At 33.3% G+C, this 13,075-nt stretch overlaps 1 protein-coding gene across 4 annotated transcripts in view; it reads right to left on the minus strand.

The window, feature by feature from the left end:
• HSF2 (heat shock transcription factor 2) overlaps positions 1 to 13,075 on the minus strand; it is a 36,493-nt gene that overhangs the window by 14,180 nt on the left and 9,238 nt on the right. For all 4 annotated transcript variants that reach the window (XM_045066410.1, XM_004740104.3, XM_004740103.3 and 1 more), the window contains exons 2-7: positions 8,798 to 8,906; positions 8,537 to 8,664; positions 7,568 to 7,692; positions 5,463 to 5,538; positions 2,088 to 2,149; positions 1,087 to 1,174 (exon numbers count right to left, since the gene is read on the minus strand). In XM_045066410.1, the coding sequence (XP_044922345.1) occupies positions 1,087 to 1,174; positions 2,088 to 2,149; positions 5,463 to 5,538; positions 7,568 to 7,692; positions 8,537 to 8,664; positions 8,798 to 8,906 (588 nt within the window). The remainder of the gene's footprint in view (positions 1 to 1,086; positions 1,175 to 2,087; positions 2,150 to 5,462; positions 5,539 to 7,567; positions 7,693 to 8,536; positions 8,665 to 8,797; positions 8,907 to 13,075) is intronic.

Genomic DNA, 13,075 nt, shown 5'->3' on the forward strand with positions numbered 1-13,075 from the left:
TCCACAGTTAAATGTCAGCCTGAATTTTTAGCAATATTTTTTTTTTATTCAGCTACAGATCTATTCAGATCATAGGTACCTAAAAAAAAACCCATTCAATTCTCTAAAGCAAATTAAAGTCTCATTATTATAATGAATAAATCTATAAATCTCAACAGTAGATAAATCTGAGGTAAAAGATGTAAAAGACTTAAAAATAAATAATTCCAGTTAGATTAAGAAATCTTCATCCATTTACACTGAGTCTTCAATCCTAAAAAAATAATAGGTATGCTTACTTTGAAACAGTGGTAAGACGTGATGCTAACTCTGATTTGCTTAAGAAAAAAAATCTTGGTACTTCAGTAACAAATCTGAAGCAGTATTTAGAATTCTAAGATTTGAATGTAACCATGACAATCATCTATTAAAAGAAGTCTATACTCTGGACTGAACTGATTTGCCAGTGGGTTTAAGTTTGACAAATTATCCAGACAGCCCATGACAAAAATAAATGTAAACAAAAATGTTTTGCAATTGATAAAAAATCTAGTCTATGTAATTTATAATAAAAGTTGGAAACAACCTAAAATAACTAATAGATAAATGCATAATTACATTATCATAATATTCAACTGCTATCAGGTAGTAGTTGAGATGAACTAAATCTGTTTAATAAATCTCAAAAGCCAAAGTGAAAAAAGTCAAAATGTAAAATGATATGTGCAAAATAATATCATTCATATGAAGTTTAAATACATACAAAGTAATAGCAAATATTGTTCATGAATTCACGCATATAAAAAGGACCATGGGGATGATAAATACTAATTCAAGATTTATCTAGGAGAAACTGAAGAGGAGGCAAAAAACAAATCAGGGAACAGGTTTGTTCCCATATCATCATATAATAAATGGTATTTATAATGCTTTATTTCTTAAAATAATCTAAACCAAATAATAAAAAATGTCATGATTTGATAAAGCTGGAGGATGAGCACTTAGATTATTATTCACTGAACTTTGCAAATGTGAGTGCATGAAATACTGTTGTAATAAAATCTGGTTTGAGAATAAATATAAAACAGAATTTAAACAAAAAATTACTTTATGATGGTGATTATCGGCTGGTTCTTTGACTATATGCTGAAACAGATTCTTCTTTTGGGCTCCATTAGTGTTTAGAAGTAGAGGCCTGAAAATCAGCATATATACATTAAATTCAGTGAAGCAAACATACAAGAAATTTAAACTGATTGTAATATTTTACCCTCACATGAACATAAACACTTCAATAATAAAAGATTTCAGGTGGTGACACAAAATAAACTCTTAAAAATGGTCACATCTTAGGGAGAGAAACTAGAGGATGACTATGTCTAGGGCTTTGATTTCGTCATTCTTTTGTACTATTTTTGTTAAATACAATAAATAAATTATTCTCTCTGAATATATATCATTGCTGACCAAACCACATCACTCTTTATGAACTACAGTTAGTTACATAGTACAAAGTAAATAGATGATATCATAAGAATTAGTTTGTGGAAGCAGAGTTAAGGCCACAGCATAAAGTGTAACCATAACGAATCTTTGCTAAAATTTTAGTCTTACACGATAAATTTTTTCTCCTTCCAACTATTCTTTTGTCCACTACGCTTCTTAAGCTTTAATTATGACAATGGCAATTACTAAATTTTTCATTATCACAAGCCAATCAATATACAGGTTTTCAAATTCCTTACCAATGAGATCAAGTAGAAAATTTTTTATTTTTTTCAACAGACAACCTTTTAAGAGTTTCCCTCACTGAAGCCTACTAATGATACATTAAATTGCTAATGTGAATAAAAATGGATTTCTTATTAACTATGTATGTGTCTGTAAGGTGACCATTTAGGCTATCCTTGTCTCTGAAAAACATTAGCAGGCTGACCGCAGAAAAAAGTAACACTACTCATGAAATGCTGAGAGTATAATTTAACAAGCACTGTTCATCTGGGACAACAGACATATACTCAGGAAATGTAGGCCATTCATGGTTAAACACTAAAATGTTCAGTTTTTCATGAATAGGTCAAATGAACGGTTTTACAACAAAAACTTACCTTTTACGTTTTAAACTCACAAGTTGGTTATTCTGAACCAACGTAACAATAAACTGGACAATCTAAAAGAAAAATATAAATAAAAAATTTCCATCATAGACTCAATTCCTAAGTACATATTATAGGTCTTAGAAAATTAGATCAAATACTACATATTTGCTATTCTAAGTCATATAATTTCTTATATTTTAACATATTTGAAATCTCAGGTGCATCCTACAATTGATATCTAAAGAAATACCAGTTTCCAGGCAGAAGAATAACCTGTTATAAAATTAAAGTTGCAGATACCTAGGATACCAAGATGACTAAGACCTTCATCTATCCATCCATCCATCCATCCATCCACCCACCCATCCATTTATCTACCTAATACTCAGCCCAGTTATTTGCTTTGATGCTAAGAACCATGCATGCCTGGATACAGATCCTAAGTTTTTACTTAAAATTTTTTCAAGAAGATTATGCTGGGGGGGAAAAAAGTGACAAGCAACATTTTTCTTAAACTAAGTAATACAATTTGGGGCAAAAGAGACTGCTGGCTTTCAAAAGAGAGCATAAAATTTTCAAGGTAGAAAAAGCTTATTGGCTAATTCTAAAAAATTATGGCTTAATAAAAAATATTGTCATGGGATGCATCTGCGTGGCTCAGTTGGTTAAGCATCTGCCTTCAGCTCAGGTCTGGACCCCAGGGTCCTGGGGTGGAGTCCCACATCAAGCTCCTTGCTCAGCGGGGAGCCTGTTTTTCCCTCTACCTGCCAATTCCCCTGCTTGTGCTCTCTCCCCCTCTGACAAATAAATAAAATGTTTAAAAAATATGTAGTGTCATGAAGTATTTAATTATATACAAATAGAGATAAACCCCAAAATACAGTTAACTAGAGGTTATCCAAAAATAAATTCACAATATTGAAGCTGGAATACATAGAGTTTTTTCAAATAAACAATGAGCAGATTTTGGTTTGGATGGTTTTGCTCTTAAACATCCAAGATACCCATACTGCCAATCAGGAGAAGCTAGTTTAATTTTCAGAGCTAGATTAAATTTAAAAGGAAAAAACTACTAAGCAGATCAAGACATGCAAACAATCTTTCATGTTATGGCAATGTAGACCATGGACCTGCAGTATTAGCCCAAGAACCTATTAGACACACATTAGACATTCTCAACCCCACTCTAGAAAACTGCTGAAGCTGAAATTCTGAGGACAGGGTCCAGCAATGTATGTTTAGCAAGTACTCCAGGTGATACTGATGTGAATGTGAGAATCACTGGCTTAAGGTATTAAATTTATTGTCATCTTCTTAAAGAAAAAGGTGAGGATCATATGGTGAACTATGAAAAGCAGTGTATCACTGAGAGGCTATAAATAAAGGCCAAAAGTGTCTGAAGGACTATTTAGACTCTTTGCATAAAAGTTAAACAGCATTACAGTCTTGAAAAGGAAATTAGCCACTAAATTGTTTATTCAAAAGAAAATGTTGACTGATGGCTGATGAAAAGAAAATTTAAGCCTAAAAGTATCTCTGAAATAATTTGGCTTCAATTACTTTTGTTAATTTCTAAGTATTATAGAAAAATTCTAACATTAGTGGTTGAATGTATAAGAATATGCAGCATTGACTAAATTTCTCCTGACATTTGTTTTACATATTAGTTCTCTTACGACAATTCTGCATCAAGCTGTACAAAGCTTGCTCCCTGAAAGAGAAGAAAAGGCATCTAACCTTTATAGCATCTGACTTCTGGACCTGACAAGTTCTTTAACAGGTACTATTATACTACCCTGTAACAAGTATCCGTAACAGGTAACTCTATTCCATTTAATCCAAGGCCAAGGAGTATATAGCAGATGTATGAAGCAATTCCAGGAACAGAGAGAAGATTATCAGCTATCACTATGCATTATGAGAACTCCCTAGCTCCACAAAACCACATATATTCAAATTCAAATTTGACAGATAGAATGTTAGATTTCATGAAAAACTGAAATGTTATGTAAGTATTTCGCCAACTTTCTCTGCTCTTAGGAAAAAAAAAATAGCATTATAAGCCAGTATTTAACTATAAAACGTTGTTTTCTGGTAAAGATTAAAAGATTTTTAAAAAATAAAGTACAGGTTTAATACTGTATACACCTATTGTTTTAAATGAGGTATTCTTAACAGGGCTGTAGGCTGGATTCAGCTCTGGAAGTTCTGAAAATATATGCACTTGGACTAAATACTTAGAAGTGAATTCTATATTTAACCTTCACCTGCATACTGATTTGGAAAAAAACAAAAATAAACGAAAAAAACCCCAGTATTCTAACTACAGGCCAAAGGCTGCAACCATTCATCTATGTTCTAAGCTTGCTCCACTAGACCCAGATCTTTCCTGTCAGTCATAACCCTATTTTTAGCTAAAGGCATCTCAGCACAAACCAGCTGAAGTACTCCCACCCTTCCTCCCCCCAACAAAAACCTGTTGCTTAAATTTAAGAGTCTAGTTTACTCATGAGCAAAAAATAGCTCCCTTAATTACTTTTATGTTTCAAGTCTTATTAACATATGAAAGCTGATATGAAAAGACTAAATCAAAAGGACACAATGCAACTGAGAGATTGTCAGCTCCCCCAGTTATTTTCAGCTCAGATACTAAAATCCAGAATTTATTTTACAACAGATTACTTTAACTGCTTTTCCACAGAGACTAATAAGGGCATAAAATGATGACTAATTTTTTAGAACTCATAATTTGATCAACTGATTTGAAAATTTTATTCATCTGTCTTCAAAGACCATATTTATCCCCTTTCAAGTAGAATAACAGTAAAAACAATAACAACAAACCCACACAGTAAGGCTGCCATTCATACTAAAAAATGTAAAGAAACTGGTAGTATATTATGTTCCTAAAAATGAAGTATCTTTAAAGTTGTTCTATAAGGCCAAAGGTCACTTGCTAAAAACTAGTGAGACTTAATCTGAGAGTATGGAATAACCATATTTAGCTAATGAGAAATGTTTCTTATTAAAAAGAAAATTTAACAGTTGACCTAATTTGTTTGATTTCATAGTTTCACTACTATATGTGAACCCAATATGTAAGAACTAAGACCAAGGGTGCCTGGGAGGCTCAGTGAGTTAGGCCTCCGCCTTCAGCTCAGGTCATGATCTCAAGGTCCTGGAATGGAGTCCTGCCTGCATTGAGTGCTCTGCTCAGTGGGGAGACTGCTTCCCCTCCTCTCACTGCCTGCCTCTCTGCCTACTTGTGATCTCTGTCAAATAAATAAATAAAATCTTAAAAAAAAAAAAAAAAAAGAACTAAGACCAATCACTAACTATTCAATAGAGACTTTATGGTTATGGCCATGGAGGAGAACAGCTTACCTTTCGAATAACTTGTTGCTGTTGTGCATGTTTTGCTCGTAATTCTGACACCTCCTTCCAAAGGGACTCATTCTCACTATGTTATTATTAAAAAATAAAACAAAATTTAGTCAGAAAGCCAGATCTCAATATCTTTAATTAAAAAAAAAAAAAAAAAAACAGTGAACTTTGCTATATATATCTTCATGAAACTGGAAAAACTTTGATTACATAAAATGGCAACTACCTTGCTACAACTCCAGAATCATCCCTTCATAACTAGAGTACTTTCTACTCATGGCAATATAAACACAAAAATTTAAGACTCATGCCTATATCCACATAGTAGCAGGAAATTTACCTCCCTTACAATGTGGTTCATTACTTCTTGTTTAAAATAAACTAACCTTTCAATTTTGGTTACCAAGTGAATTGAGGACTTGTGCTTGGAAAAGAATCTTAAAGGAAGTGACAAGAATCTTAAAGGAAGCATAAGCACTACTTATGCTCTAGGGATTATGCTAAGCATTTTATATGTACTTCTTGTTTAAACTTCTATAAAGTCAGCCAAGAAAGGAATTATTAACTTCATTTTATAGAGGAGGACAATGAGACCCAAGAATTACGAGGACTTGCCTAAGATCCCAGAAATTATTCGTAGTTAAGTGTTGAGGTCAATCTAAAAGTCAATCAGGCCCTAAAACTGTCTATCTTAGGATCTGTTTCAAACATGAAAACACCAAAAAAAATTTTTCGAAGCATGTCTAAACATAAGACAAACCAGTAACTTGCCTGGTAGTAACAGTTTATTTTCCTTCACTAACTTTTATTGAAATTGCAGTTACTAAATGTCAGCAGCAATAACACTGAGAAGGCATGAAAGACAATCCATCTATTAAATACTTTAATTTTTGCTCTTATCAATTTCTATAATATCCATCTTCCTCAAGCTAAACTCTTACAAAACGAACTTCTGTATCTTACCTATAGAAGATACGAAAAATGAAACTTTAATACACTTACTGAGTAACTAGGGTATTTCCTCTGACTCAGATATTTAAAGATACTATCATCTGCCTACTAAACATAAGTTGAATGGTTACCTCTAAAACTTAGAGGATGAATCTGGGATCACATTCCTTAAGGGCCAAACCTGAGATTCAAGGAATTGGGTCAAAGGGCATCTCAGGAGACACAAGATATGTACAATAAACTGGCATAAGATATTGAATAAAATATTCAAAATTGGACAGCTTAAAATTAAGCCTTATTCAAAAAGGGAATGAAGTTCAAGGTTACTCTTTTAATGAATACACTTAAGACAGCTAAAATAAAGATAGCTAAGCTTTTAAGACAGCTTTCCCACGTTTGGAATAGGAGACAGAATACATAGAATAACTATTCTCAAGACCTCGGCCGCATTAGGATAAGAGAAAATGCCAACTACTTACTAAGATGAAGTACACATGTACTCTATATATAAGTTGTTACTGTGGCAAGTAATGGTGCCAAGGATTGCAATAAAACAAAAGCACGTTTCTGTAGATAAAAGTTTTGAATAATACTTCACTGTGTCTAGGTAAGATAAATACCAAGTAGGGCAAGTTTCTTTTCCCCCGTTTTTGTGTCCTATTTTTTCCTAAGAGATAGGCCAACATAGAAAAGTTTTATGAAACCACCATAAAGAAGATGTAAGTCATATATGCAGTGTTTTTTACAGCTTCTGTGCCCTCATGTGTGTGAACATCATATGAAAGCTAACCTAAGTAGAATTTATTTCTCTCCTACATTGATTTAAAGATCTACTGTTTCATCAGTGAGGTTCGTGCATCAAATTGTTTTAATTGCCCAGATTTATATATTCTTTTAGAATATATATTATATATTCTAATATTGAATTTTAAAGAAAATTCAATATTGAGGTATCATGGGCTACAAATCAAAACTAAAGGGAATAAATACTTACAGAAAAATGACCTTTTATCCTGGCTTCAACAATGTGAACTAAGTACTTAGTATATGTGCTGCCAAAAGCGAGCACTGAACTAAGTACTTAAAGCACTAACTTCCAATCCCCAACACACACATACCAACCTCTATATTAAGATTTGGAAATAATATTTTACCTTTTTAATTCAGAAAGCCTGGACTCAATAGTTTCTTGTTTTATTTGAACCTTCTGAGCACTACTTATAATTTTTGTTAAATCTTCCTGACGAATCTTATTTTCTTCTGGTTTTGAAGAAGAAACCTTTTGAAAGCAAATTTAAGGAAATAAAATATTAAACATCATGTTTGTAATTCAAAGTTTCCCTATTGTAAGTGTATTTTGTAGCCCATTTAAGAACTTAGATTTAGTTCCAAAAAGCCCAAAACAGGATTCTATAAAGGGAATAAACTTCATAGCTCAAAGACAGAGGGTGAAATATATATATATATATTTTTTAATGTGGAGAAGTTTCCACCAGCAGGAAAAATTTAGGCACTTTTTTTCATTCCCTTTCACCAAACTCACTGTAATTTCCCCAAGCCTCTTTATTATCACATTCCACATTTAATAAATTTATGCAGCAACAGCTGCACACTAGGCCATTTTCTTTCATGGTCCATTACTCTTTTATTCCCCTCTTTTGTGGATTTAGTAAAAATATTTTATTTCAGCAAAAGACACCATTGATCTAAAAATGTATTATTAAGTGCTTACTATATGCAAGGAACTTGTTCTCAGCATTGGATATTCAGCAGTGAACTACAGAAAAAGCCCTCCAGGGAGTCGACATTCTAAAAGCTTATATTTTTTAAGCTAAATTAGAAGGAGTGAGCCATCCCAATATGGATATTCCTCACCCTCAGTCAGAATGTAAACATTTTCCTTCCCTCTAGAACATATTTGAAGACAGAGCTTTCAGAACAGCTAACCGCAGAGAAAAAATATAAAACAGAAGGAAATAATTAAAGCTTTATTAGTCTGAGTCATCCCAACAAGGAATACCTGTGTATTTCTGTACAGTCTTAATTTTAACAGGTGAAACACTGTGCTGACCAAGTATGCTATATGGTAATGCCTCAAATAAATCACATTAAAAATAGCTCACCTTCCTTTTAATGTTCTCCAACAAGTCATCCTGGCCTTGTTTGAAGTAAGGATGCTGAAATTCAACAGGACCATCTCGTTCCTGCTTTACAATTCCAGAGTCAATATGCACAACCTTACGGAAACCATCTGAAAAACATTAAAAATTTAGGCAACTACGCTAGAAGTAAAAAATTTCCCTTTCCTTTATCAACCTAATGGGAAAAAATGGTTTAATCAGTGGCTGATGACGTACTCCAAATAAACTACAGCCCATACTCACACATATTCAGTTGCCTCACAAAGCTTGCCATATTATTGTGCTTGAAATATTTGGGAAGAATTTCTTTTGCAAATCTTTGTTCATCCAAAACCAGAAAACTCTGGCCATTCTGAAAAAGAAAGAAAAAGTTAATTTGCTGAAGTCCTCCCAGGTGATCCAATATGAACCCCAAAACTGGGCAGTCCTTTCATGATACTATTAACAGCAACAAGAAACAACCTGTAATTAACTGCCAAACTATAATGAAGCTTTTTGATGTCAACCTCAAAAGTTTAGGAGTATGTCTAAAACCAAAGCTGCATCATACACTAAGGTGAAGTATTAGAATTTTCATTAAATCAGAAGAAAAGAAATACTGTAAGTATGCAACATAACTATTTAACACTGTTTTAAAGCCAATGCAATTAGACAAAATCAGACAAAATTATAAGAGGAAGTCGTATTTTATCATTAATTGCAACAGACCTATCTTTGCACAATCAACTGAAAAACTATTTTAAAAATTCAGTAAACTATCAGATTAATAATATTTAAGGTCACTTGTCTTCTTCCATACAAAAAAATAATTTGAAACTTACTACAATACAGTATCAAAACAGCATGTTACTGGCATAAACACAGAGAGACAGATCAGTAGAACAGAAAAAGAACCACCAAATACACTCTTACTTATAAGGTCCAAAGATTTCTGACCAGAGTACTAATACCATTCTAAGGAGAAAAAATTTTCAACAAACAGTCCTGGGAAAGCTGGATACTGATGTGCAAAAGAACAAAATTTATCTTACACCATATACAAAAATTAACTCAAAATGGATCAAGGGCCTCAACGTAAATGCTAGAACTATAAAAATAGTAGAAGAGGCGGCACCTGGGTGGTTCAGTTGGTTAAGTCTGCCTTCGGATCAGGTCATGATCTCAGGGTCCTGGGATCCAGTCCAGATCAGGCTCCCTGCTCAGTGGGGAGTCTGCTTTTTCCTCTCCCTCTGTCCCCACCACCCCCCACCAGCTCGTGTTCTCTTTCCCTCTCAAATAAATAAAACCTTTGAAAAAAAAACAAAAGAAAAGAAAACTTAAGCGGGAAAGCTTCATGACACTGGATTTGGTAATGATTTCTTGGTTTGGTTAACGTGATTTCTTGGTTAACATCAAAAGCACATGCAACAAAAGCAAAAACAGACCAATGAAGCTATCTCAAATGTAAAAACCTTTATGCAAAGAACACTATCAACAGAGTGAAAAGGAAACCCACAAAATCAAATAAAATATACGCCAACTGTTTATCTGATAAGGGGTTAATATCCATAATAAAGAACTTCTACAATTCCAACAACAAAAAAGAAACAACCCAGTAAGAGATAGGCAAAGGACGAGAGCAAATATTTTTCCAAAGAACATATACAAATGGCTAACAAAATGTAAGCAAAGATGCCTAACATTACTAATCAGGGACATGATAACAAAAACCACAAACACCACTTCATACCCATTAGGATGGCAATTATTTTTAAAAACACCAAATAAACTGAAAATAAGTGTTGGAGGAGATGGAGAAATTAGAACTGTTCTCATTGTTGGTGGAAATGTAAAATAGTGCAGCTGCTATGGAAAACAGTATGGTAGTTCCTCCAAAAACTGAACACAGAATTACTATATAATCCTGCAATTCTTTATCTGTGTATATTCACAGAGAACTGGTCAGGTACTCAGAAAGGTATCTGTATACCTGCATTCATAATAGCATTACTGCAACAGTCAAAAAACGGAAGCAACCCAAATGTCCACTGACAGATGAACGGATAAACAAAATTTGGAATATACACACAATGAGTACTCAGCCTTAAAAAGGAAGGAAATTCTGTAAACTAGCTACGAAAGGACAAATGCTGTATTATTCTACTTATACGAGATATCTGGAATAGTCTAATTCATAGAGACAGAAACAGAATGGTTATTAGGGACAAGGAAAAAGGAAGACTTGGAAACTATTATCTAGTGAGCATAAGGTTTCAGTATGCAAAGTTGAAAACCATTCTGGAGATGGTAGCAATGGCTGCTTAATAATGTATATCTACCCAATGCCACTGAACCATGTAGCTAAAACTGGGTAAAATAGTTAATTTTATGTTAGGTGCATTTTACAGTAACAATTTAAAACCAAAGTAGAATAAAAGATTTCAATAATAGAAAAATTTTACATAGCTAAAGATAAATATACAGAACATTTAAGAGAATATTAAACTATAGTTTTCTCTATACAGTACTGTAGCGCTGTCAATTCTAATTAACCAATACATTTGCAATAAATTCTCAAAAATATTTTTTGAGAGTATGTGAGGAGATGCTAACACAACCAAATATTAGGTACTAGAATTCACTTGTAAAATAATTATGTAACAATAGGCAAGAAAACACACACAAAAAAAACAATGAAAAGAGGGGTGTTAACCTATCCTAAAAAAGTGACAGAATTTTAGTGTTTGTAAGAGTTTGGCACTAAAGAATAGATAGTAAAAAAATAAATAAATGGAGATATTAGAGAGAACAGAAGCAGAAACAAATCTACTTGAGAATTTAACAGATAATAAGTACCAGTAACATTCAAATTGGGGAAAAATCAGGAGAAAAAAAATTCATTCATGAACTCTGCATTTGGAAACCAAAAAGCAAAAGCTCAATGCCAACTCACTGCTCAATCATTCTTTATAACTGTGCTCTTGGAAGTTATAATGCAAACCTAGAAGTCATAATGTAAAAATTTATATTTTATTCATGGAAACTGCTAGCTGCCTACCCTATTTCCAAACTCTTCTACTTTATTTTTGTTATTTTAAAACTAAAATTGTATATTTTTAAGCTGTACAACATGATTTAATATATTTACATACATAAAGGACAACTACAGTGAAGCTAATTAATGTACCTTCTCCATCAAGCTAAAAAGCTTCTGCAGAGTAAAGAAAACAACAAAATAAAAAGAAAACCCAACAGAATAAGAGTATTTGCAAGCAATATATCTGATAAGGGGTTAATAATCTAAGTATGTAAGGAACACATACAACTCAAAAGCCAAAAAAAGGACACCAATTAAAAAAGAAAATGAAGCGACATTTTTCTAAGGATAAAGAAATGGCCAAGAAGTGTATGAAAAGGCATTCAATATCACTACTCATCAGGGAAATGCAAATCAAAGCCACAGTGAGGTACTACCACTTCATATCTGTTAGTTTGGCAATTATTAAAAAAATTAAAAATAACAAGTGTTGGTGAGGACGTGGGGAAAAGGGAAATTTCATATACTGTTTGTGGTAGCATAAATCAGTATAGCCATTATGGAAAACAGCATGAAGTTTCCTCAAAAAAACAAAAAATAGAACTACCACATGATCCAGCCACTCCTTTCCTGGGTATACACTCAAAGGGAATGAAATCAGTATCTCACAGAGTTATCTGTGCTCCCATATTCATTGCAGCATTATTCACAATAGCCAAGATATGAAAACAACCCAAGTGTCCCTCAATGGAAGAAAGGCTAAAGAAACTGTGATACACACACACACACACACACACTGGAACATCATTTAGCCGCCTTAAAATCAAAGAAATCCATTTGCAAAAACTTTCTTACTAACAGAACCACAATTCTGTTTGATGCTGCAACTACATTTCTCAGTCCCCCTAACAAACAGAGGCAGCTGAATGCATACCTGGCAATTAAGATATAAATAGAATGGACTGAGTAGGGCTACCAGAAAAGCTTCTAAAAGGGGAAAGATCCAAAGTGTCAAACCCCTATATCCCATATCCCTGCTTGGAACTTGAAGATAATGACTAAAGAAAGCTTCAACAACCACTGAGGTGGAGAAACTAAGTTTGGCTGAAAAGACCAGAAGGTAACCTCAGACTTAAAAAGAAAATATATCTCTATTCTGTTTAAACCACTGTTTGGATTTTTTTTTTTTTAAGATTTTATTTATTTATTTAACAGAGAAAAGAGAGAATAAGCAGGGGAGGTGGCAGGCAGAGGGAGAAGCAGACTCCCTGCTGAGCAGGGAGCCCCCGAGGCCATGTGTGACTTGATCCCAGGGTCCCCTGATCATAACCTGAGAGGAAGACAGATGATTCACGAAACTGATCCATCTGGGTCCCCCTATTGTTTGGAATTCTATTATTTGTGTCTGAAACTAAAACTAAGTCATAATAGAGTTATTGTGAAAATTCAATTAAGTCAATTAACATAAACATGTTTTAAATATTTATGACAGGTAACTGTATAAT

This window comes from Mustela putorius, unplaced genomic scaffold, assembly GCF_011764305.1.
Source record: "Mustela putorius furo isolate JIRA1106 unplaced genomic scaffold, ASM1176430v1.1 tig00003863_pilon_pilon_pilon, whole genome shotgun sequence".
NCBI classification, from domain to species: Eukaryota; Metazoa; Chordata; class Mammalia; order Carnivora; family Mustelidae; genus Mustela; species Mustela putorius.